General features: G+C 47.1%; 1 protein-coding gene across 1 annotated transcript; it reads right to left on the bottom strand.

Moving 5' to 3' along the window:
• Nucleotides 1–20536: 20536 nt before the first annotated feature.
• Nucleotides 20537–26533, bottom strand: MB (myoglobin). Its single transcript, XM_006137956.4, has 3 exons — nt 26260–26533; nt 22954–23176; nt 20537–21560 (listed from the first exon to the last, which is right to left on the bottom strand). Exons 1-3 carry the CDS (start codon nt 26352–26354, stop codon nt 21414–21416), a joined length of 465 nt encoding a protein of 154 aa, XP_006138018.1. The 5' UTR covers nt 26355–26533; the 3' UTR covers nt 20537–21413.
• Nucleotides 26534–27160: the final 627 nt, after the last annotated feature.

Genomic DNA, 27160 nt, shown 5'->3' with positions numbered 1-27160 from the left:
TGCTTGGTGCTTTGCTCTTCCTCTCCTCCACTGAATGTGAGGGGAATTGAGCAAGTTCCTCACCGTGCAAGAGCAGGTCTGTAAGTGAGAGACTATGCCTGTCACTTCAGTCTTGTTCAGAGATTCACTCACATCCGGAACCCCCCATCGCTCTGCTAGGCCCCCTTCTAACTCTGGCTCCCTTTCCTCTTCAGGCAAGGTGAAAGGGCTTCCATCCCCAGGATACCGCAAATATATAATATGCTTGTGTGACAACCCTGACATTCTGCCCTTTTCACTGAAAAAATTTACAACAAAAAGCCACCCCATCATCCTCCTTCAAATCCCTTGTTAAAACTCTCTTTGACAGCAACAAAAAAAATAACCTTTGACAATGGCTAGGCGGTTGGTGTGCTGATCCCACCACTGTCCATCATCCTGACCACTGTTGTCCCATTATTTCCATGTGCCCCCCTATCTCTCAAGCTGTACTGACCCCTACTTAGTTTTTTAGCTCCTTGCAGGGCAGGGCTGCCTTTTAGTGCTGTGTTTGTACAGAACATAGCACAATGAGGGTCTGGCTCCAGGACTAGGGATGCTAGGTGCTATGGTCATACAAATAATTAATACTAATTTTACTATATATTTTAGAAAGGTGCACCTGTCTGTCTGTCTGTAAATCCATTTGATCAAGAACTCCTCCTAAATTGTAAAAGCTAAGACCACCAAATTTGGTATGCAGCTTCTTATTATTATCATAACTTAAAGCAAGGTCATGGTTTGGTTGTGCCAGAACCATGGGATGTGCCTAGAACTCAATATTTTCTCATACAATGGAAAGGGAGGGGTCTGGAAGGAGGGACAATTATACTGTAGAATGACCAAAGGGGGAAACAAGGGGCCAGAGATGGTGACAATGACAGCTATAACTCCATTGGGCAAGCAGACGGCGGGGGTGGAGAAAGGGACAGCTATCTAATATATATTTCAGCGAGATTGTCTGTTTGTGTGTCTGTCCCCCAGCTGGGGCACATGCACCTTCCCCTGCCTGTGCCCACTGCAGCAGTAGTGGCCGTGGACAGGCACGTCTCATCGGGCCCCAAGCTGCTGCAGTGAGAGGGGGCTGAGTTAGTCCTCTCTCCCTGGGGCAGCTTGGATACTGAGCCCCTCATTCCCAGCCAGAACAATAATTTAAATGAAGAAAAGCAAAACTTACATGAGTTAGGGACCAGAGAAATGCCGGATAAATCTAGAAAAATATAAGAACAGTCACAGTACGTTAGACCCTTTGTTCATCTAGCCCAGTATTCTATCTTTTGACAGTGACTAGTGCTGGATGCATCAGAGGGAATTAATGGAACAGGGCAGTTATCTAGTGATCCATCCCCTGTCGTCCAGTCCCCACTTCTGGCAGTCAAAGATTTAAGGACCCCTAGAGCATGGGATTGCATCACTGACTACCTTAACTAGTATTTATCTAATTCTTCACCCAATTATACTTTTGACTGTCACAACATCCCCTGGCAACAAATGCCTCAGGTTGACTGTGCCTTTTATGAAAAAAATACTTTTTTTTTTTTTGCTTTAAACCTGCTGCCCATTAATTTCATTGGGTGACCCCTGGTTTTTGTGTTATGTGAGGGAATAAATAACACTTCTTTATTCAATTTCTCTATATCATTCAGGATTTAATAGCCCTCTGTCATATCACTTCTTAATTGTCTCTTTTCTAAAATGAACAATCCTCAGCTTTTCAGTCTCTCCTCAAATAGAAGCTGTTTCATACCTCTAATCATTTTTGTTCCCTTTCTCTGTACTTTTTCCAATTCTAATATATCCTTTTTTTAGACACAGTGACCAGAGTTGCACACATTATTTGGGTGCAGGCGTACCATGGATTTATATAGCAGCATTATGATATTTTCTGTTCTTTTATCTAGCCCTTTCCCAATTATTCCTAGCATTCTGTTAGCTTCTTTGACTGCTGCTGCACACCGAGAGGATGTCTTCAGAGGACTGTCTACAATGACTCCAAGATCTCTTTCTTGAATAGTAACAGCTAATTTAGAAGCCATCATTTTGGATTTATAGTTGGGATTATTTTTCCAGTGCACATTACTTTGCACTTATTAGCAACAATTTTCATATGCCATTTGGTTGCCCAGTTTTCCACTTTGGTGAGGTCCTCTTGTAACTTTTCACAGTCAGCTTTGTAATTAACTATCTAGAGTAGTCTCATAGGGTGCGTCTAGACTGGCAAGATTTTGCGCAAAAGAGTCTGCTTTGGCGCAAAATCTTGCCGCCTGTCTACACTGGCCACGAGTATTTGCGCAAGAACACTGACTTTGTACTGTACAAAAGCAGTGGTTCTTGAGCAAATACTCTGATGCTCCTGCTCAAGGATAAGCCCTCTTGCGCAAATATTGTTGCGCAAGAGGGCCAGTGTAGACAGGCAAGTTAATTTCGTGCGCAAGAAAGCCCGATGGCTAAAATGGCCATCAGAGCTTTCTTGCACAAGAGAGCGTCTACACTGGCACGGATGCTTTTGTGCAAAAGATGTCTTTTGCGCAAAAGCATCCGTGCCAGTGTAGATGCTCTCTTGCGCAAATACTTTTAACGGAAAAACTTTTCCGTTAAAAGTATTTGCGCGAAATCATGCCAGTCTAGACGCAGCCATATTGTTTGCAAACTTTCCCGTTCCAGATTGTTTATGAATACATAGAACAGCATAAGTCACAATACAGATCCTGAGGGGACCACACTAGTCACTTATTTCCATTGTGAAACTGACCATTTATTTATCCTTTGTTTCTGATCTTTACTGGATCATGAGTGGACCTTCCCTGATGGAAGGTTAATATCAGGTGATATGTTATCAAGTATTCAAAAAGGGCCCAGTTCTGCTCCCTGATAATAATGGCAAAACTCCTATAGCATAGGATTAGGTCCAATTCAAATTTAGGACTCTTTTTGTTGGTGATTGTACATGTTAACATTTGAAAAACTGACACTGTCAGGTATCCAATAAAAGTCCTAAATCTGAATAACATATAAAAAAAGATTCCCTCTAGAAGCATATGCCCAATTTAGGTGAAATATCTCCAACACTTGTCTCTTGCTCTAACATAATTTTTTGGATGGAATCAGTAAACTCACACACAGACTGCCCCTGCTTAGTAGGACAAGTCCCTGCTTTTCTTCATAGCAAAACAACTAAACCTTTTACTACTGCTGGCCTTACCTAAAACGCCTCCCAAGCCAGTGCAATTCAATGGGATTTTAGCATCTGTCTTTAATGGAAGTTTAGAGGCCTAGACACTGTTTTTTAGTTAGCTTTCATAAGCGGACAAGCATGATAAACATAGAGATTCAAGGTGAGATGGGTCCATTGTGTTCATTTAGTCTGGCCTTTCTAGTAACACAGGCCTAAGAATTTCATCCAGTAATTCATGCACCAAACCAGTGGTGCCAGATATGCCCTCCCATTTTTTACTAGCCCTAAGGGTGAATGACAGGGGTGGCGCATAGAAAGGAGCAAGCAGGGTCTTAAAGAAAGATGCAGTGGGGAGAGACGGGGTAGAGCCACAGGGGAACAGGTGGAGTGAAGACGAGGGCTCAGGCAAAAGGGGCAATGTGGGGGCGGGGCTTCAGAGCTAAGAGGTGGCCTGAGTGTGGGGCCTCAGCAAGAAGGGACAGCAGGGGGCAGGGCCTAAGTCTGGGTACTAGTGTCCTCCTCCCCTCCCCTGCACTTTTCAGGAATTTCCAGTGCTCCTGCACCAAGCCACTACACCACACTAGAGTTAATCCATAGCTGTAGTTGACAGCTGGCAATCAGGATCCTTTCACCCACTGTATGATGGGAAGGCACAATCCCTTCCTCAAGAATAATAAATAGAGGTTGGAGCTTTGACAGGGGAGACAACAGCAAATGTGGAGAGGAAAGCTGGTTTTGGGAGAGCAATCTATGAAGAATTGAGCAAAGACATATCGCTATATTCAACACCCAAATGACATCAAAAAGCTAAATATACCACACTTTATTATTAGCCTCATTTATCACGGATACTTTAATTGACAGTGTGTTTTGTTCTTTTTCCTCCTCCCGTTTCCCTCCTCTTTTTCTGCTATATAGTTGTACCCTCAACTCCTTGCTCCATTCATCTGAAGAAGTGGGTTGTGCCCACAAAAGCTCATGATACTGTCTATATTTTTTGGTTAGTCTCTAAGGTGTTACAGGACTATTAGGTTTTGTAAGCATTTTGCGATTGCTCTGTATATTTTGTTTCCATGCTCCTTTTCTATTTTTGTTCGTTTTAACATTGGTGGGGAACCTGTGTGAGATTATGAGCCCTTCATCTGCCTCGGTCCAGTCTGAAGACTCCATCTTGGCTGCGGGGATCGTCACCTACTCCGTTCCTCTTTGCCTGCAGGCTGGACTGAATGCCAACAAGGTAGTGGTACAGGGCTGACAAGAGCAGGATGTTAAATCCAGATGTCTGACCTTAAAAATGGAATAAGCACTAGACTGGCTCCCAAGGAAGAGAAATGGTTTAGCGGGGAGAGGCCACCTGGCAATGAAGTCACCTTGGTAAGGGCCTGTGGAGTAGATCGCCTGAGTAGGCCAATCACTGAGTCACTTGAGAGGGACTAGAACACTATAAAAGGCAGGAGTTACTCTATCTAGTTGCTGTCTCTCTTTGCCCATTTTTCATGAGCGTAAGCTCAGGGAAGCTGCTGTGGAAGACACAAGGGCTATGTCTACACTGGCAGGATCTTGCGCAACAATGGCTGTTCTTGCGCAAGAATCTGCAGAGCATCCACACTGCCCACCTGCTCTTGCGCAAGAAGATTTACAGTATGGTGTGGTAAGACAGGGCTTCTTGCACAAGAGCTACGCTCTTTTCTAACAGGTGTTAGCCCTCTTGCGCAAGAGGGCAATGTGGACGCGCGGCAGGGATCTCTTGCACAAGAAAGCCCTATGGCTAAAATGGCCATTAGAGCTTTCTTGATCAAGAGAGCGTCCACACTGCCATGGTTGCTCTTGCACAAAAGCACATCTCGCACATGGCAATGTGGACGTGTTCTTGAGCAGGAAGCTGCCAGTGTAGACATAGCCAAGGAGGGGGACCTGTGCCTATCTGGAAACAGACAGTACTCCTGAGGGAATCATTGGTTAAAGTGAGGGGAATTGTGAGGGCAGGCCCATATGCAGGGGCATGCAAAGGGTGCAAAGCCCCTCCCCCCAAGTAAGCCTGCTCCAGCTGGCCAGAGGAAGGCAAGAGCGGCATTCTGCCTGAGCATCTCTTCCTCGAACTCTGGCCTGTCAGGGGAAGGCTGGGGCTGATTTCCCTGTTTACTTGGAGGACTATGGAGAGGTGCAGTCACACCCTTGCAGCCCACATAGGAAATGGCCGGGAAAGCAGGAGACTAGTTTGAGATGTTAGTAGAGGCAGAGCTTTAGAGGAAGAATAAGAAGGAAGATTCTGATCTCTTTTGTGTTGTGTAAATGCAGATTCGTGCCACCCTTGACCTCACTGCAGTCATTCTGGCATTACACCCAAATATGTGAGAGCCCTAGTCAGGCTTACCTGAAGAATTTAAATGTGAAAGCCCTACAGTGGATCAGCAGTTGGAAAATCCTTGCTGGGCCTTTGAGTTATTAGTGACAACAAATTTGCAAATGTTGATAGATAAAGAGAAAAGATTATAATGATGGGTGTGTGTGTGTGTGTAAGTAAAAGTAAGGGTGTGGGGCACTTAAGAGCATAACAGGCAATTCTTTCCTCACTATGTGTACTACCCAGTCAGATTGTCTCATGTTTCTCCAAAGCTGCTGTGGCGAAAGACATACAAAGTCAAGTTTCTCAGTAGCATCTTGCTCCAGACCAGAGAGTGTCTGTTCATGGGGGGGGGGTGCTCCATTTATGGCGGCTGGGCATGCCAGAGCCTGGCCCCGCCCCAAGTCCCACCTCCACTCAGTCTCCTCCCCAAAGCCCTGACCACTCGCCACGCCTGCCCTGCTCAGCCTTCTCCCTGAGACTCCCACACCTGCCTCATCCCCCAAGCCTCCACCCACACTCTTCTTTCACCTCCGCCCCTGAGGCCTTCCCCACCCACCATGCTTGCCTCTTTGCCTCCTCTCCCAAGACCCCGCCCACCTGGCTGGCTGTTCACCACACACATGCATCGCTTTACCCATCATCACTGTGACCTCCATGCAGGCAGAAGAGGGATGGGAAGAAGAGTGGAACCTTGGGTGGGAAGAGGATAAGTGGGACCAGAGTCATGCTCCTGGACACCCTTTGGGTGACAGTGTCCTCCAAAGATAGTAGGCCTGCTGCTTGGGAAGCCTTCTCCCTCCCTAGTCTCTTATACCCACGTGTCTGTTAAATGTCTCCCCAAGAGTTTAGTTCACATTCCCTCATGGAAGTTCTGTTGTGGTGGGAATGGTGTAAGTGTAGCGTCTTAGCCCACTACATGCACCCAACGCTTATTTTTTCTGAAACGTGCCCAGCTGGGGGGATGCAAGGCACAATGATGCCATCTTGTGGACAGTTACAAAAAGCGCCAGGTCTCAAATCCCTGCAGACTTGACAGCAGAGGCTGTACAAGTTCCACCTGGAATAATAAATACTTGACATCTTCACATGTGTACACACAGCACCTTAACCCTCACAAAGCTGCAGTCTGGTGGGTAATTATTCCCATTTTACAGTTGTGGAAACTGAAGCACGGTGAAACGGAGGCAGGACTGCAAGTATAAGCTAGGAGTTCCTGGCTTCTATAACCATGTAAATTCCTCTGTGGTTTGAGTCTAGCCTCATAAGGAGAGAAAGAACTTCAGCTGAGCACCTTTCCAATTACTTCACTGGCAGTTGGATTAAGGCATATATAGGCGACGAGGAAGACTGTGATGTGGAGTTCTGGATGTGACAAGTGGTCAGACAGGGTTAAGACTCCTGCTGGCTAAATGATGCAAATTCAACCTTTCCGGACATACTAGTAGATAACATTTGTGATTCTGTGGGTTTGTCAGAGGTTAACAAGCTAACCCAGGGGTCTCCAAACTACGGCCCGGGGGCCGGATGCGGCCCGCGAGGCCCTCTCATCCGGCCCGTGGAGACCTTTTTGGATTCAAAGGCAGAAGAAGTGAGATTGTTTCAAAACCCATTTGAAGCAGATGTGGCCAGTTGCCCAGATGAACTGCAGCTGGAAGTCATTGAGTTGCAAGCAAATGACCTCCTTAGGGACAAGTTCAAAATAGGACTGGTGGGTTTTTACCAGTTTTTGCCCAAGGAAGACTTTCCTAATGTCAAAACTTTTGCATCAAGGTACCTTTCAATCTTTGGAACAACATACCTGTGTGAACAAACATTTTCAAGAATGAAATACGTGAAGAACAATTTGAGAACAAACTTGTCCGATGATAATCTCAGGTCACTGTTGATGTTAGGGACAACAAATCTAAAGCCAGAAATGTCTGCTATTTTGGCATCCAGGAAACAATTTCACCATTCACACTAATACAGGTGTTCATGTGTAGTGTATGAATGTGTTATTAAATAATAACTGAATAAAATAATATTAAATAAATAATTAAAAACAACATCCATGTTTTGATTGTTTTTTATTTGGACCCCAAGTGTGTAGTCGGCCCCCGAACTGCTGTTTGATAGTTAATGCGGCCCTCGGGCTGAAAAGTTTGGAGACCCCTGAGCTAACCAAATGGTTCCTGGCTATACAAGATTCATCTCTCTTTGATGTGTCTCGCAAATTTTCCGTGAATGTTAGAAAGCAATTGCCTTATGTGTATCCATATAGCTAATTACCAGTGAACTTGGGAAATAAGTCTATTTGGAAGGCTCCATGATTATCTATTGTTCGTCTAAAGCCTGAACTATGAATAGGACCCTGGGACGATGCAAAAAAACTTGGGTCCTCATCCTCTTTAGCTCCGATCTGCTTGATGTTTTATCAGGGAAAGTTTTGGCTTGAGCATTCCAGTCATAAGCTGAATGCACTTTGAACATAGGCATTAGACTATAACCTGTGGACTTACTCTGTACAAACTCTTTGCAACTACAAAGCTCAATAGTGATAGCATTTTGCTTCAACTACCCCAGACTAACACGGCTACATTTCTATCACTAAAGCTCAATAGCTCTCTTATGAATCTGGTCTCAGAACTGAATTAAGATCTGCATGTGTGTTGATCTCTTTTAACCAATACTCTCTCGCACTCTCTTTTTTTTTTTTTTTTTTTTTTAGACAAATTTTAGTTTAGTTAATAAGAATTGGCCAGGCCTGCTGATGGGGCAGCAGGGAGCAACAACTGCTTCAGACCCTTAAAATCACTGCTGAAGTGCCACGCAACACACTCCAGATGACACGCCACACTGCAGCCCTGCCCCTTCCATTTGAGGCCCTGCTCTTTCCAGGAGCGCAGAGCTTCCCACCCTTCCCCCACCAGCACCATCACCACCACCTTGCCCAATCCAGTGGTTAGGGTACCCATCTGGTTGCCTAGAGTGAGGCAGCAAGATACATGGCCAGAGCCAGAAACTTGGGGGGGCAAAGGAACTTTTACTCTGAGGCTGTGTCTACACTGGCCACTTATTCTGGAAAATCAGCCGCTTTTCCGGAATAACTTGCCAGCTGTCTACACTGGCCCCTTGAATTTCCGGAAAAGCACTGACGATCTACTGTAAAATCATCAGTGCTTTTCCGGAAAAACTATGCTGCTCCCATTCGGGCAAAAGTCCTTTTCCGGAAAACTGTTCCGGAAAAGGGCCAGTGTAGACAGCACAGTAGTGTTTTCCGCAAAAAAGCCCCGATCACAAAAATGACTATTGGGGCTTTTTTGCAGAAAAGCGCATCTATGTTGGCACTTACGCTTTTCCGGAAAAAGTGCTTTTCCGGAAAAGCATCCTGCCAATGTAGACGTGCTTTTTCCGGAAATACTTATAACAGAAAACTGTTCCATTTTAAGCATTTCCGGAAAAGGGTGCCAGTGTAGACGTAGCCTGAGACTTTAGCTGCTGAGCATGTGGCAGAAGTTTCATGGATCAAAATGGAACCTAAACTGGGCACTTAGATGCCTACATTTGGGATTGGGGCCCCTAAGTACCTTTGTGGGGCTGGGTCATAGTAACTAGCATCCTCCTGCTGTATGTTGTCACCACAAGATGACACAACAGCTCATCACTGCACAAAAATCAAGCCAGCCATCAGAACTGGGGGGCAGGGTCTCCTCTTTTGTGCCAGGTGAGTAAAGTGTAAGGCCAGAGAAGACCATCGGCTCATCTAGTCTGTTCTCCTGGGTCATCCAGACCAACCATTGTTGTTCACCCAACAATTCCTTTCTCTCCACCCATCTGTACAGGCTAGGAAACCAGATCCTCCTGCAGGCATTCCCACATGCGGCATTCCCAGCATTAAGAATTCTCTTTCTCCTTTCAGGGGCAGGTGCTGGCCCATACCAGGTATTCTGGGAGCCCCGAAAGCTCCACACCAGAGTAGCACCTCTCCATTAAAATGCCCAGTTTTCAAGGTGGGAAAACTTTTCATTCAATAAATTTCAGTCAGTTCTACTTCTGGACTGGCAACGGCCTTTTGTGTCTCTCGCCTGATGAGTCCTCCTTTTCCTGGGCGGAGAAAAGGAGGTGCTCTGCAGGAGCTGCACTTGGAGGCACTGCTCCTTCCTTGCACTGCTGTGTGGCACTCTACCTTGATGGGATGAGGTCAAAACTCTTCTGACCTGGTAGCTTATTTGAAGAGACAGGCCTCGGTGGAGCTAGTTACTCTTTATTGAGTTAACATCATGGCACAGACCTCTGAGCTCACTGGTTCAGTACCTCTAACCAGGCCTGCCGATGGTGGGGGGCAAAGGACGGGCCTGGCAATTTAAAAGGACTTGGGGACTCCTGGCCACCGCTGCTGCTACGATGTTGGCGGCCGGAGACCAGGGTGGCTTCCTGCAGTGCAGAGGCTAAATGCCACCCACCCCAGCCCTGCCCTTCTGGCAGCAGAGTTATCCCCTCACCGTGCCCAGGGGCCTGGCAATTCTGTCAGCTCTCGCACCCCCCACCCCAGCCTCTAACTTTCTGGCCTATGTTAAAGGGCAAGCCTATGCCATTGGAGGTCATTATTCTAATGTCTTTAGCTTTTCTGGCTTTCCGTGAAGGCACAGCCATTTGTAAAGTCAGTCAGTCTGCTTTGCTGGGATATTGTTGAAGCACCGTTTCAAGTTCCTGGCTCAGCACTGCTGGTTTGACGTCAAATGACTAGCCTCTGCATCTCGTTGGTCTGATGACATTGGCAATGGCCTCTATGATGGCCTTCACTATGCTGATATCTATGCAGAGGAGTCTCTGAGATTACCTGCTCAGCACTTCTAGCTAAGTGGTCAGAGATGAGCTACTTGGAGCAGGAAACGTGTCATCTTTTGTGGTGTCTCATTGGAGGATATAAAATATGCTGGGTGAGGTTAGACCAGATTCAAATGGAGAATTTCATAACAATGTCTGATTCCAAAGAAAAAGGTGTTTATGACATATGTCAAAAGCGGCGAGGAGTCCTGGGGCACCTTATAGACTAACTGAAGTGTTGGAGCATAAGCTTTCGTGGGCATCTGACGAAGTGGGTCTTTGCCCACGAAAGCTTATGCTCCAACATTTCTGTTAGTCTATAAGGTGCCACAGGACTCCTCGCCGCTTTTGCAGATTCAGACTAACACGGCTACCCCTCTGATACATGACATATGTCAAGTTACTAACTGTGCAGGCAACTGTTATGTGGTCTAGTCATTGCTCATATACCATGTTAGACTGCAAACCCTGTTTGAGTAGGTTACCAGTCTTGGCCAGGATCTCTAGCACTGACTATAACAGTACCTTAGACATTTTAAGGTTTTGTGAGCAAGACAACTCCTCTAACCTATCATTCTGTACTGGGACATGCTCTGAAGAGAGATCTGTTCAACATCTCTCCCTCCAGATGGTGCAGTTATCAAGTAACTCACAGCAAGCAAGAGGAAAGCACTATTTAAATGCCTGTTTTCTTACTAACTGCTTCTTTGCACCACTCATTTCTGCCAGGCACTGTCGATAGACTTCCCTACCCTGGGATACCTATATATGACTGCAAACTCTGACTTTGGGAATGAACTCTTCTCTGATCATTTTGACATAGAACACTTAAGTCTCATCTCAAGCTGGGAGGGTGTGTGTCTGTTTCCTCCAGCTGTGGTTTTACCTCAGGCTAAGCAGAAACAATTCTGGAAGGCTTTGCTTCCTAAAGAAACTAAACTAGTGATTTTGGTTCTGGACTTCCAACACTCCGGTCATCTGAAGAAGTGGGCTGTGCCCATGAAAGCTCATGATACCATCTACATGTTTTGTTAGTCTATAAAGTGCTACCAGACTATTTGTTGTTTTTTAAGTTTATCCTGGACAGACTAACTCTGCTACCCCTCTGAAGCTTTTAAACTAGTGATGTAATTCCAATAAGTCCTGGCTGTGCTGGAAGTCACAGTACTCAATAAAAAGGAAATTTCATATGAGACAATTGTGAATAACTTGAGGAGCAAAGTCAGATGACCTCAGCCTTCCTAGCCAGCTATCAAAGGAACAATCACAGGCTCTTCTGAACAGATCAAAAGCCAAAGGCAGAAGCTAGCATGGAAGGCAGTGACAGCTTACCCAAAAAACTCAGTTGGCCACTACATAGTTGCGCATAATTTGGAAACGTAACTTAAGGGACTGAGTCTCAGCTTGGGAGCCACTGGTAGATTTTGGAGCCTCTGACAGGGGATCCTCACTGGTCTGGCCAAGAGGTTGTCAAGTGCTGGCACTTCAGCCGCCGCTCCCCCCACTGCTGTGCATCTCCTTCCCTTTGCCTTGGAATTGTCCCCTCAGGAGCCTCCTGCTTTCTGTGCAAGGCAGATGGGGGAGAAGAGGGATGCTGATGTCAAGGTATCTGTATCCTACCTCCAGGACTTGAAATGGGGTTTGCTGGCTGCTTTTGGGAGTGGTGCAGAGCCAGGACAGGGGTGAGCCTGCCTTAGCCCCACTGCACCCAGGAGTCACTTGAGGTTACAGTGCCTATCTGGTGCCCACATCCTGGAACCCCAAGGCCAGATTAAGGGGGCGGGGGGCTAGCCGGGCAGCTGCCCGGGGTGCCAACCTATGGGGGGGGCGCCTGATGGCATCTGTAATGGGTGTCACGTGCCCAGCCGCACGGCACCCCTTAGAGCTGCCATCAGGCACCGCGTGCCCGATTGCAGCTGTAAAGTGTGCCAGGGGGCGGGGCCACACATGTGCTGTGTGCCCAGGGGCGGAGCCGCGCATGCATCACGCGCCTGCTGCCCGGGGCACAGGAATGGCTCGAGCCGGCCCTGTGGAACCCTACCCCAGTCATGAACCCCGTCCTGCACCTGCAGCCCTGAGTAGCCCTGCATCCAAATGCCTCCCAGAGCCTGCACCTAGAACCCCCTCCAACACTCCAACTGCCTGCCCCAAGCTCAGCTCAGAGCCCCTCTCCCACTCCAAATCCCTTAGTCCAAGACCAGAGCCTGCACCCCAACCCATTGCCCCTGCCTGGTGAAAGTGAGGGAGGGAGGATGGAGTGAGCATGGGCGGGGGCCTTGGAGAAGGGGCATGAAGGAGATGTGGCAAGGGGATTTGGGGTTGAGGTAGATCTTGGATTGCACTTACATGCAAAAAGTGATCTTGTGCATATAAAGGTTGGAGACCCCTGTACTAGAGTTGTAAAGGGGCATGAATAGAGTGGAAACTGTCTCCTCTCAGCAAATATGTTGGTGGAATGGATGAGGGAGCAGATTTGGGTGAGGGGTCTTTTTGTTTGTGTGCGTCCATTGATATCTTACTCTCTGCGCCTGCTGCTGAAAATGGTGTTTGGAAGTCTGAGCATGTTAAAGAAATCACAGCCATTGCCACAGAAAGGACCATCAAGGTCTTAGGGTGCAGTAGGCTAATACAGCGAGACCTGATTTCCACTCTTTGCTACATTGAAGGTGGAATATGTTGAGTGAGCTCAAGCCAGTGGCTTTTGGAGCAATCCAGGGCAGGGAGGAGAGGTGGCCAGAATGCACCACACTCCAGCTATTCAATGCTTCCATAGGAAGCAGCACGTAAGTAAGTGCAGCCCTGTGACTGCTCTAGCTTGCATTGGAGGAGCAGGCCAGCCACTGGCTGCCCAACACAGAGAGCACAAATCTCACTCAAAGCCACTTTTGCTCCTTTTCTACCTCCCATTCCTGCCCTACCCTGTGTGCCCACAGGAACAGATTAACAGAATCAGCACGTGAACTGAAACACAAAAGCGATGGACTCCATCTTAGTTTTAAACTGAAATCTCTAAACAGCCTATTTCTATTGAGCTTCTACAGGGCTTCCATGATATGCTGGCTATTACATATAGGCTGTGTCTAGACTGGCCAGTTTTTCCGGAAAATCAGCCACTTTTCCGGAAAAACTTGCCAGCTGTCTACACTAGCTGCATTAATTTCCGCAAAAGCACTGACTTCCTACTGTAAGAAATCAGTGCTTTTTCCGGAAATACTATGCTGCTCCCGTTCGGGCAAAAGTCCTTTTGCGCAAAACTTTTGTGCAAAAGGGCCAGTGTAGACAGCTCAGTTTTGTTTTCCGCAAAAAAGCCCCGATCGCGAAAATGGCCATCGGGGCTTTTTTGCAGAAAAGCGCATCTAGATTGGCACGGACGCTTTTCCGCAAAAAGTGCTTTTGTGGAAAAGCGTCCATGCCAATCTAGATGCTCTGTTCCAAAAATGCTTTTAACGGAAAACTTTTCCGTTAAAAGCATTTCCGGAAAATCATGCCAGTCTAGATGCAGCCATATTGTGCCAGGAGAGAGAACAGCCCGTTTTTATTGCCTTTACTGGACCCTTTACAGGTGAGCATAGCTCACACTATTGCTACAGCACTATACAGCGTTAGAGAAGTTGCAAAAGTTGAAGCAAGTTTTCCTATGAAAACTTGAAGCAAGTTTCCCCACCATGTGTGCCCTGCCTCCCCCCTCCACCCTGAGCTGTTTAAAGTTTACATTGAAGGATAAGCTGCTGATTTTAAAATGAGCATGCTGCTGTTAAATCAGAGTTCAGTCTGGCAGACATGCCATGTGGATTTAGTCATGAGGTACTGGTGAATGCAGCTCTAGTCAGTGGGATAGCACCGGCTCCCTCTCCTTGGGATAAATAAAGGAGAATGAATTTGACGCAAGCATACAAATCACAGCACTGTTTTGACAGGCAATCCAGCCGCCTTTCCTCACAGACATAACCCACCAAAACACGCCATGCCCTCAAGCACACACTGACTAGCAACCACTGCAAGTAGGAGGGATATCGGCCTTTGAACAACAGCATGGGGGGTGAGGGAAGGGTGTCTCTTTTTCCTTTTTTTAACACGCTTCCATTGATAGCAATCACTCTATATCTACTGCTGGGAACTGTGATTTGAACGGCATCTTAGCGCTTTACAGAGATCATAGCCATTGCCACAAAAAGGACCACCAGGAACTCAGGGGGAAGGAGGAGGAATTGTTACACAAAGGCCTGGTTTCCAATTTCTGTTACATTGGAAGTGGGATCTGTTGGCTGGGCTCAAGCCAGTGGGGTTTTTGCCCAAATTCCAGCATGTATAGTTCAGTCTGACAGTAGGGCTAGGTCTACACTGGCGGGTTCTTGTGCCAAAAATATTCAAATGAGGCTAAGCATGGAATATTGCCAAGTCTCACGTGCATACCTAATGAGCTGCCGTTTTTGCGGAAGAGGCTCTTGTGCTAGAAGGAGCATCTACACTGCCTCTTCTTGCACAAGAAAAACCCTCTTGCGCAATGCTGTTATTCCTGAAAATAATCAGTGTAGCAGCATTGCGCAAGAGGGTTTTTCTCATGCAAGAAGGGGCAGTGTAGACAGCTCCTTCTAGCACAAAAGCCTCGTCCGCAAAAATGGCAGCTCATTAGATATGCAAATGAGGCTCGGCGATATTCCACGCTTAGCCTCATTTGCATAGCTCTGGCGCAAGATCGCGCCAGTGTAGACATAGCCCAGGAGTGGTGGGTGCTACTAGCTCAGGACACTGTTGATTGTAGCCTAAAAGCTCACACTAAAATCCATAGCACCGTGGGAGGACTCCTCTAACTACAGACTAAACTGGTATGAGTGAAAAGGCTATTCCTAATTGTACCCCAGATGGCTGTCACCTGCTGTGCCCGCAAAATACAGGCTACTCCCTTTACTGTCTGTTTGCACGTATACATCTCTAGCTTAGCATCTCCAGGGGCTTGCAGACCTTTCTGCTTTGGCCTGCCTCTGATGTTCACAGCACCAGCAGCTCTTTTCTTTGCAGTTCTATTTACCACTTTCAGTGCTGAGAATAATTTGAGGTGGTCTGTGACTTTCCCCCACATTAGTGTTGAATAGGAAAAATTGCCAGGATGGTTTTCATTTAGCCATGACTTTCTCCAGCCCAGAGGGAGATAAGCCTGAGCCCTTTCCACTCCCTGGCTCTGAATAACAGACTGGCACTATGGTTTTAAAAGTAATGGCTTTAAAAATAGATAATAAACCAGACTACCACATTGCTAATTAAGTACTGATAACGTGCTCCATCCCAGACACGTCTCACAGATAGACAGCCCCTGCTGGCGCTCTTCCAGTCTAAAACAGACTAAAACGTAAAGAATGTGCTTGAACGCCATCAGAGGAAATATGTTAAGCTTTTAATCTGATTTTAGTCTGTGAATGTGCATCTGGTGGATATTACCAAAAATTCTGACATTAGGGGGGATGTGGATGAGGAAAGGGAGTGAGGTGGTTTCATAAACTGAGCCTAGGGGGTCATTTCATTTACAGAGTGAGCATGGAAGGCATCTTGAGGACAAGAACAGAAGGAGACTAACCAGGAGTCAAGTCTGCCGTTGCTGATAGACCAGAGAGATGTAGGGAAAAGGGCTTGCCATAAGTTGCATAGGTCTGAGAAGTAGGACATGGAGGAATTATGTCAGAGTGTGAAGGTGAGGCTGAGTTGTTTAAGCTTGTGGTGCTGGGATTACCCTATGGAACTGATTGACACCTGACACAAAAGCATATATGTTTTATTAAAGGGCCTATTAAAGCCTAATAGCTGCAGTGAGTGTAGCCATGATAAAAGGTCTTGCTATGGCCCAGCAACAGGTCAAAAGGATTATCAGCTTGCTCAAGACACCTTTTGCCCCCTGCCTGTTCATAGTAAAGGCAGTGAACAAATATAAACTAACTGGAGCTCATGAAATTGGCGGTTGCCCAAAGGCTGAGAGCAGGCTTGATAGCCTATTGGTTGCAATTTCTACTGTTTTCTTTTCTCCTTTCATCTGTCCAGTAGTGCTTTACCTTCACGCCTTCTCTCTGTCCCATTTAGTTTTCCTCCTCCTCTTCCCACTCAAAGTAAACACATGACATCCTGCATCCCTCAAAGGGTTTCTGCCGAATGGCTTGACTATTCTTGTATGTGTTCCGCCAACGGAGGGGGTGAGTGAGAAGAGACAGAGCCCTTCTGACATATCAGCTACTCTCATGATAATCCAAGAGCTCACAATGAGCCAGCAGGATGGGACTGCTCTCACGTAGGCCCTAGGCAAAGGCCCCCCACGTTAGCATGATGTCAACGCCAGTAATTTTCCACCCTCTACAGTGGGACTCTGGGAGAATCTACTGTGGAATTTGGAAGGGAGGGGTTGGAGGGAGGAGCAAATGAGAATGGGATAGAGTACATGAAATTGCCATGAAGTCCCGTACCAAGAGTTCCAAACAAGTACCACTGTCGGCCCATGAAGCTGCTTTTCTTAGAAGCAAGGAGGCACAGAGAACTGGTAGCTAACACCCGAACGAGAAGCGACTTGGACTTCCAGGCCAGGCTATTCAGTTGATTCAGTGTGTGACCAGGCCAGAACAAGGCTATAATATTAGATCAGGACCCCTGTGTGCCACATGTGTGTTGCCCTTCACGGGGGAAACAAACAGCCTCAGAGACAATCCAGCACCAACTAGTTCAACTCTTGGTGCTCCTAAATCACCATTTGCCCCAGCAAGAGCTGAGGCAGCTGGATCAATCATCTGAGAGGGATCAGGCACAGATATGGCTCATCACTGTGACTTGAGCATGAGTCCTAGTTTCAATGCACGGCTATTGTGCTGGAAAATCACTGCCTGTGGACGTGTGCAAGAGCCTGGGATGCACAATGTTCCAGGGAGGTGCTGCTGTTTGCAACTGCGCACCATAAAAGGCTGCTTCAGTTTGTCCTGGGGTGGCAGAAGATGCATGGGGGTTTTTTGGCTTGTAACTTTCTGGAGTGAGGGCAGCCAAGCTGGGCCAGGACCGTGGTACAACTCAGCCAAGCCTCTATAAACCAGCTCTTTAAAAAGCCACAAAGTCACCTTTGCTGACATTTGCGAAGGGATTATATGCAAGTCACAGGACTGAGAGCTGGCCCCTGCTGTGAGTAGGCGCTCAGCAGCAGGGAATGAATTTGTGCTAATAAATGAGCCTGCACAGTTTTCTCTTCTGGTAGATGCAGTTCTGAGCTGCTGGTAGACACGTTTGAGCTAAGGTTGCCAGATGGTTTCACAAAAAATACCGAACCCACCAAAAAAAACACCGGGGAAAAATTCTATTCAGCGGGAAAAAAAGCTGCAGGAAAAGTTGAAGGAAAAAAAAAACAAAAAGGGGGGAGGACTAGGGCCAAAATGCAGTTGCAGCCCCTTTAATTCCCGGGCCACTCCCCCCTTCCTCTGCCCCATCATGTGCCAAGCGGCCTTCCATTGGGCACCTGAGCCAGGCCTCAGGAAGAACAGAAAATACAGGACATTTTAGATGTCCGATATTTTCTGCCTTTTTTTACCAGATGGAAGGCACAAATACCAGGCTGCCCGGTTCAGTACGGGATACCTGGCAACCCTAGTTTGAGCTGGTCTTCTCTTTCCATTTACTTCAGTCTGAGGATGGCCGGCCACACGCACCTCTTTGCCAGTCCCTTGTGGCCTCCGACCTGATTCACCACGTCCATGAAAAGTGAACTTTCCCTGTAACCATGCTGAGCTGGCAACGTTTTGCAGCATTTGCACTGCTTGCAGGGAATGGGACAGCACCTTTTATGTAGCGACAACCGGGACACAGCCTCTGTGCACTTGGGACATTGCCCAGCTCCCAAACTGGGCTGAGGCAGTTGCCGCATGGACAAATGTCCTTGAATGGAAGGGGGGGGGCGGGTAAATGGGCTGAAGAAATGACTGATGTTCTGGGCACTGTTGCTCACAAAGCCGGGGAACAAAGCCAGTTACAGTGCCCACGAGAGGGGCTTTATTCTCGCCCTATAAAATAATTAGCCCTCACCATCCTGACATGCCATGAGCCAGTGTTCAACACTGCAGCACTGAGCCACTAAGATGCACGCCAGTGCTGCCAGTCACTGGAGGGGCAACCTCATGCAGCAAGAGGACTGTCCATGTGGTAGGTGAGCCTCAGCGATCAGCATGTTGGGAAGGTTTTAAAGCAAACGCCGCCACCTTAGCCTGCTTGATATAAAAAAGTCCTAGCTAGTGAGTTCTAGGGAGGTGGGACCATCATATCTATACAATGCCCAGCAAAACACCACCCTGCACACCAGCTGAGGTGCTTTCATGCTAGCACACTAACATACAAATGGGTGCCTGGCTTTCTACCAGGTCAGTGGGGTATGAGCTTAGCATTGTTCCCTGAGAGCTTGGCTGGGGCGGATAGAACCTCAGTTCATCCAATACAACTGTCGCTTAGGCTGAGCATGCCGCAAGTAGTCAGACACAACACAGTCAGTGGTAAGCCCTCACCTCGCCTCATTACACGGCCCCAAATTAAAATAGCCATAGATGGCTGCTGGCCCACTTGGACTGACAGAAGCACCTGCCCATAGCCGCAGAATTTAGCTCCTCACCAAGCATAGCTTTGCATCCAAAAGCAGCAGCTGTTGTCTCTGGCAGGGAATCTTATTGTGCTCGGCCGGAGCCTAAGCCCATATATAATATGCTGTTCATCCAGCAGCAGCTGGGGTACCCTGACCTGGAATGAGCAAGCTGCAAGCAGTCTGACTGAGACAAGGGCTAAGCAGGCTGTAACCTCATCTAGGTGGCAAGAGGAAAGCATCTTTCAGCGACCCTTCCAGCCAGTTAACAATGCCAGACTGAAAGGTTGAGTTCCCAGACACGGGAATGCTGATCACGACCCGGGAGCGGGGAGTGGATTTATTAAGGGAGCAAAGTAAGAAATACTCCCTGTTCCATCAAGGACTTTGCTCCCATTCTCCTCTGAGTGGCAGAGGGGTTTGGGCCTCTGATTTGAATGGAGAAGCAACAGGACCATCCTAGCAAGGATTCTCTATTTGAAGGAAATAGGGGGCTTATCCACTGCTGATTTCACTCACAGGGGCATGAGGAATGCTCTGTAAAGCATTTATAGTCCCTATTACAAACATACTGAGCCCCTCACTATCCTCAATGTAGTTATCTTCACAACCTCTCTGTGTGGCAGGGGAATACTGCGATCCCAGGACACCGCACAACTAATGCACGTCTTCATACAATACAGAGTCAACCTGTGGAACTCCTTGCCAGAGGATGTTGTGAAGGCCAAGACTATAATAGAGTTAAAAAATAACTAGATAAATTCATGGAGAATAGGTTCATTGATGGCTATTAGCCAGGATAGGCAGGGATGGTGTCCCTAACCTCTGTTTGCCAGAAGCTGGGAATGAGCGACACTTACCTGCTCATTCCCTCTGGCACTGGCCACTGTTGAAAGTCAGGATACTGGGCTAGATGGGTTTTTGGTCTGAACCACTGTGATGAGTCATACAGGCTTATGGAAGCGACATGCCCAAGGTCAACAGGAAGTCTGTGGCAGAGCAGGGAATTGCACTTGGGTCTTCCAAATCTTAGGCTAACCACTGGTCTATCTTCCTCCATTGTAGGTTTTAACATTTACCCACCACATGCACCCCCCTAGTACCCTCTTGAACGAGGAGTTGCATTTCTTTTATTACCATGTTTTAAAGGACATAAGGAATGTACTGCCTGTAGAAAGAAGAGTACCGCGTCACCTTTAGTTCTCTGCAGAAGCAGTGCCATTTGAGCATCAGCGAAAGGAAGAACGCATGCTGGGGCATGAAGGATCTCCAGCCCAGCAGTGACCACAGAGTTTGGTCAAGGAAACCACATGGCATGGACCCAGAATTAAACTGAAGTCATGAATCTATGCTGGTATTTGAGCAATGACAGAGCTGAGGAGGTCTGCCCCATACACAAATATAAGGACCTTTTAGTCCACCCTAGAGCAGCTTGATTTCCCCTGCACCATACAGATTCCAAGTGCAGCTCAAAATCTTGACTGGTTCCCCAGAAGCAGCTCCCTGTCATGGCCACAGAGAGGGAATGCTGGGTGTTTGCTTTTTTCACTTCCCCTGCGTCTCACCTACACGCATCCCAAGAGTAAGAAGCAGACACAGACTCTGGTACAATAAGCGTATTTATTTACTGTGCAACACAAAGGCAAAACCACAGCTGCTGGGGATCACAGAGTCCTACACTGTCTCATGAGGGTTTTGCCACCGTTAGTGTAGTGACTAGTGACACTTGGCAGCCCCCAGAGGCTGACGGGCTGTTCTTACTACTAGCATTGGCACTGGGGCAGCAATGCAAGCACCCCACTGTATCCTGCTAGCTTGTCTCCTCCATGCTCTTGAGAGGCTGCCCTCCCTGCTTAGGGAGAAGTGGGAAGCTCCCCACAGCCCATTCACTCAGCTGAGGCTGCTAAGATCTTCCAAACTCGTTATTCTGACATCTCACGGAGACCTGATTTTCCAGAAGGCAGGAGCACAGCACTTCCTGACCATCAGGCCCCTTTGTGGCATCTCTGGCAGGGCACCCAAACCTCCTAGCTCCTTTTGAAGATTTTGGCCAAAGCTGTCCATTAGTGCCAGCTGGGGTGGCAATTCTAGCAGCAGGCAGGAGAGGTCTCACTTCAAGCCCAGTTTCTCCCTTTGACACACACACACACTCACTCACTCTCCTATCTCTGGCTCTGCTATGAGATGGGGCCATTGAGAAGAAGCTGGGGGCATAAGGTCTCAACTCGTCCTTTAATGAACAAACACATTATTTTGCTAAGAAAAAAGATCATTCCTCCTCTAGGTGAAGCCAGGGAAGGACGAGGGTTTATAGTACATATCACCGTGAGTGCCTCTCTTTGGTGAGAGACTGAATACTGCTCTAATAAAAAACACCCCCACACTTTTTGCATGATCATTTAAGAGGCACCCAAGCCAGAGCCAAGGAAGCTATTCTAAGATGCATTGCTGGGCCTCCGTGGAGGTGTCTCCTCGTGCACTCACTAGCCCTGAAACCCGAACTCCTTGTACTTGCTGGCCATGCTATTTCGGAACAGCTCCAGGGCCTTCCTCATCTCAGCCTGGGAATCGGCCCCAAAGTCCGCGGGATGCTTTTCAGCAATGACCTTGACAATGATTTCACAAATGAACTGTCAGGAAGGAGGAGAGGGGGGAAAAGAAAAATGGACAAGTTAGTGTCACTCACAGTAGGGAGTCAATCCAGTCAATTTCAGTCAATCCAGAGTAAAAAACTGGTCGCAGGTAATAGACATGACATTTTAGGGGTGTCTACACAAACATGGCAAGAGGAGGTATAAATCTACCCTGGGCTAGCCGGCTGTACACTGTGGCTGTGTCTAGACTGGCCAGTTTTTCCAGAAAATCAGCCACTTTTCCAGAAAAACTTGCCAGCTGTCTACACTGGCCGCTTGAATTTCCACAAAAGCACTGACTTCCTACTGTAAGAAATCAGTGCTTCTTGCGGAAATACTATGCTGCTCCCGTTCGGGCAAAAGTCCCTTTTGCGCAAAACTTTTGTGCAAAAGAGCCAGCATAGACAGCGCAGATTTGTTTTCCACAAAAAAGCCCCGATCGCAAAAATGGCGATCGGAGCTTTTTTGCGGAAAAGCGTCCGTGCCAATCTAGATGCTCTGTTCCGAAAATGCTTTTAGACCCTGCTGCTGCACACTAAACATTTCTTAGTGCACTTTGATTTACCAGAATGGGAGTGGATGAAAGTGAAACTTTTGATGCACGGCAGCAAGGTGTCTACAGGCACTTGTAGCATGGCACACTCCTGCAGGGCACATTCACACACCAGCTTCCCACAAATTAAGAGCTGGCATTGACAGGTCCTAGGGCTGAATTCAGGAGTCCTTCCCTCAGACACTCGAGAAGCGCCAAGGCCTATGGAGCACTAGGCTGGGACATGGGGAGATACCTGGATTCCAGTCCTGGATCTGCCACCGACCTGCTTCTTGATCCTGGGAAAGTCACTTCCCCATTCATTCTTAGTTTGCCTGGTCCATTTACACTGAGTTTGTGTAGTGCACAATAGGTCCCTGATCTTCACTGGGCGTCTAGGTGCTGCTGTAATACAAAGCACCCTTGGGTGCTATCACTCACTGGTCTAATACAATCTGGTTCCCCACAAGTGCTGGCGCTGCACACACTGGTTAGTTATTGCTAAGGGTTGCGTATGAGCAATGTAAACTTGGGGACTCTCACACAGGAATCCAGCTCTTATACATAGACCTCCCAGTAATGAAGTGGTCTCCTACTCATCTAAGTCCAACTAGACATCAGTGTCCAGCGATACGACAAGGGATGTGAACGGTTAATCAGTTAACCAGTAAGCATCTCCTGGCCGCCGCCCTCCCCTTCCCTTCCCTCCCCCCCCCATTTAAGCGGTTAACTGGTTAAACACAATTATTAAACAGAATTTTACACCCCTAGATACAACCCCTCCACACACTGAAGCCCACGTTCCCTCCACACACTGAACCCCCCTCTGCCCCTAGAAACCCTCTTCAATTCCCGTACCTCCAGGTACTTGACAGGGATTTTATGCTTGGTAGCATGGCTCTCTGCCAATGGCTTCAGCTCCTGCTCATGATTGTTCTTCTGCTTCAGAATTCTGCCCAGGGCAGTAAGGACGGTGATGCCGTGCTTCTTCAGTTCATCTGAGCTCTTCATCTCATCCGCCGTCTTCAGGTTTTTGAACTTGGCAAAGAGGCTCTGGGTCTCAGGGTGAACCTGAAAGAGCCTGCAAACAGAGGCAGGGAACCCATGAGAAAAATACACCCACAAGAAATGCCAGTCTGGATCAAACCCTGTATTGTACCCATCTCAACACTGCAGTATGGTCGCAACTCTAAGCAAGCACACCCCAGCTAGCTTTAATTTAGCTAGATTGGCTACCGGAGCAGTGAAACTGAAGCAGAACGGACATCGGTGTGGCCTACCATCCACATAATTACCCAGGGTTCTTGGTAAGCTTGTCCTGTCCATGTGACTGGCTTTGCTGCTGTGGTATCCAAGCTAGCTAGAGTTTGGGTATCCCTATGCATATTGCTATCACGCTGCCAACCGGAGTGTAGACATACTCTTAGATAGTGATGCTTCACAGGAAAGTGTAAGAACCGCAGATATAGGATCATCCGTCTCCCATGAAAGTCTCATTCTGGTCCTCAATTGTTTGAGATTAGTTTTACGCTGCCTTGAAACAGGGGCGTTGGAACAAATTGTATAAGGTGGGTGTTGAGAACCATTGTAACAAACTGTAAACCCTGGATATGATGGAAACCAGTTCAAGCCAGACAGTGTGGCAGCAGCACCTCCAGCATTCCTAGTTCTGGCATTTATGCCTTGAAGCCTGAAGTTTTAGATCCTTTCCAAGTTTTCAGCAATAGCTATGACAACTCAGGCTATTCCTGTCACCCACATACATTTCTAATCCCTTTTGGAACCCTGCTGTGTTCCTAGCCTCAACATCCTGTGAGTTCCACAGTCTAATTACATATTGCGTGGAAAAGTGTTTCCTTCTCCCCATTTTGAATTTGCTACTTTTGCATTGCATTGCATATCCCATTGTTCTTGTGTTACAAGACAGGGAGTACAGAAGCTTCTTTCCTGGACCAAGCATAATTTTATAACATTTAATCCTGGCCTCTTGTATTTGTCTCCTTTCTAAGATGACCAATCGCAGGCTTTTCCATCTCTCTCCATGAGAGACCTTTGCAAATGATGCCTCACAGCAGGTGCCCAGCTGACATGTTTTGCCCTTTGGCACCAGTCACCTGGGATTGTGCCAGTGTATTAGGATCAGGGTAGGAGCACAGGGCCAGCAATGACACAAAGAAGTAACTGACATTTGTCTGAGAGAACCCTTCTTCCCCTGCTTGTCATGGGGCTCTGCAGATTCACACAATTTAATGCGCTGCCTGCTTCTTCAGGCTCTCCTCCAAGAGGCATTGCAGCCATTAAACTCTGCATTCCCATCCAAACCCATCAGCACTGCTCTTAAATTGGGAACAATGTTAGACAGTGCCCCCATCCCGGAGCAACCTTGTACAGTACTTAAATACTGTAAATGCTTAAATTTCTGGGTCAGTTTATCAAGTACTACATGCACCAAGATGGGTCTTTTCCTTCTTGCTTGTTTCCTCTTCACGACCTAGTCTGATTGAGAAAGAAATGGCTGTCACAGAGGTATCTTTTAGGGGAGGACATGCAACAAAATCCTTCACTTAGTATCATTTGAAGTCTGTCGGGACCAACTAGCCTTGTTAAAATTCCACCACTAAATTGGAAGAAAATTATGATAATTTCTATGCTTGTGATCAATATCCCTTCACCCACTACCTGGCAAGGGCTAAATTGTGCCTGCTAAAGATGAGACATCCTCGGGACTCCTAAAAATACCTCTGATGAGCAATTTTTGTTTTGCTTGAAATGCGTCCAGTTGCATCAAGTGTCAACTATTTTCCAAAAATATTCCCAGGATATGATATCAACCTACAAGCTCTTTCACATAGCACAAGCTGGACACACACCACTATGGCAAAAGAAATCTATGAGGCCTCCCTGTATTCAAATCGCTCTACATGAAACCAACTGGCTATTTAAGTCTTGAGGTAGGGAGAGATAAGCTATGTATGTTATATTATTAAAAGACTGCACTGTCAAGATGTATCTATACACCACCATGTCCAGCTTTTCCTATTGTTTATGCTGTCCTCATTTCCCCTACTCTCTCTCTCTCTGCCGGTCTTTCTTTTCTGTTGTGAGCTCTCGGGAGCAAGGACAATTCCTTCTTTTTTGTTTGGAAAGTGTCTAACATATGGTAGCCACTACCAGAACCAAAAATTGTCATACAAGAATACTGCGCACAGGATATTTTTCAAGAGCAAAGTATAGACCTTTCCAGTGAAGGGCTCTGTGTATGGGTTTGCCAAGCTATGTTGCTTCCACCCTTAAGCTATGCTGAAAAGAAAACATTCTCATTCAAAGAAGGGAAGCAGACGAAGAGATCCTCCAGTCGTCTGCACCTTGTCCTCTCTTTGCAAGCATACACCATACCACTGGTACCTAGGCTTTAGTACCAGCTAAAGGAGAACTCTTGTGGTAGACCCTAATGAAAATATCAACAATATGTCATTGGCCTCACATATAGGTGAAACGGCCTTACCGTATTACAAATAAAACACTCAACACAACTTAACCAAGAACATGTTTCCATGCAGCATTTTTGTCACATGTACCCCAGGGGATTTGTGACAACTGAAATTGGGCAGGCAGAACTGATACATAAAGGAGATCTCAATTTACATAGCATATGTCCCTTAGCAGAATGCTCACTCACACATGCCTTGGTGCACATACAAACATTTATGCTGCACATGAATGGAAAAAAATCCACACATGGATGGAAAAGATTAGAGGGAACATTGACGGGCACTCACCTCACTCAGGCATTTTGTTTCACTGTGTTCTGTCAGTGGGGACCTGGAGGGTAGCTGCTGGCTGAAGGGGGCAAAGGGAATGAGTGACAAAACCTTTTGTGTAGGTGAAAGGGGGGGAAACGTTAAAAAGTTATAAGCTTTCGACCCAGAAACCACAGGGACAAGGAAACCACTGCCCTAAGAAAGATCAATTTAAAAACAAGTCAGTTCAAACAATGTTAGAGAAAACTAAAGCTCCAGGGCTAATGAGGCACATTCACTCTCCTTGTGTTCTCACCTGTAAACCTTTAAGGGATACTCAAAAGCAGATTGTTCCTAAAATCCAGTGCACCAATCACTTGAACCATGCTCTCACTCAGGCTTCCATCACCAGTTTCCTGCCTACCTGATCATAACTTCCTGCCCGTGGGCAGGGATGTCTGATTCCACCTTCGCCCAGATGCCCAGGACATGCTGCCATTCATTATCACTGAGCCCCATAATTTGTTGGTGCTTGAAAAAAAAGGCAGAGAGGGGTTCAGGTTGTCTCCCAATTGATGCAGCTGTGTGCCTTGCCTCCGAGTGCTCCTAGACAGCTCGCTCCTGGGGTTTATAATCCCTCCGCACAGACAGACACCTGTCAATTGTCAGATGGAGTGTCGCTCTCTTTCAGGCTGGTCTACCCTAATCTGCTCCTGTCTCTCTCTCTGGGAAGCTATTTTGGGTCAGATGCTCTTGTGGCTGCCACTGGTGGAATAATTTCTCCTTTTCCTATTGGGTTGGCACATGTCCCGTTGTTGTAGGCAGAAAGGGCACTATTGAAACGCAGTGCCAGGATCCTGTCACAGAGTTCCAGTCCCAAGGACCCAGGAGGCAGAGTCAAACTTTTAAGCTGTACGTCTCAGAACCACAGACTTAACAGCACCGAGATGGACCATGTCTGTCTGCCATGACCCATTCTCTCCACCCCATTCATCCCCACAGAATGGGCAGCAGGTGGGGGCTCAACTTTACTGATTACAAAGAGCATTTCCTTTCCACTGCTGATCTGGGATGAGATTTTAAATTTCCGTTGTAATAGTCTTATTTTCGTTTCCTCCGATAAAGCAAGTGATTCTATTTTGGAAAATCACACAGTCTCATGAAGAAGTCTCCTCAAGAAGCTTTAGTTGCTCTGGGTCCAAGTACCATGTGTTCCCTTCCTCACTCCCCAGAGCCAGAAAAAAACCAAAGGGGAAATTACATTATAGCACTGAAAGGCCTGAATGTTGCAATGGGGCACCCAGAGCGTGTCACGGAGGATTTAT

The sequence above is a fragment of the Pelodiscus sinensis genome, chromosome 1, assembly GCF_052426305.1.
Source record: "Pelodiscus sinensis isolate ZL-2025 chromosome 1, ASM5242630v1, whole genome shotgun sequence".
Classification (NCBI taxonomy): domain Eukaryota; kingdom Metazoa; phylum Chordata; order Testudines; family Trionychidae; genus Pelodiscus; species Pelodiscus sinensis.
The sequence above is the reverse complement of the archived record's forward strand: the minus strand, read 5'-3'. Positions and strand labels throughout refer to the sequence as shown.

What these genes read in the sequence shown, in the direction of transcription:
- MB (XM_006137956.4), bottom strand. Translation starts at nt 26,354, where the DNA reads ATGGGGCTCAGTGATAATGAATGGCAGCATGTCCTGGGCATCTGGGCG. An exon ending in GGGCAGGAAGTTATGATCAG is followed by an intron (nt 23,177 to 26,259) that starts GTAGGCAGGAAA and finishes CTCTGTTTGCAG; the next exon opens with GCTCTTTCAGGTTCACCCTG. An exon ending in TCCCTGTCAAGTACCTGGAG is followed by an intron (nt 21,561 to 22,953) that starts GTACGGGAATTG and finishes CCTTCCTGACAG; the next exon opens with TTCATTTGTGAAATCATTGT.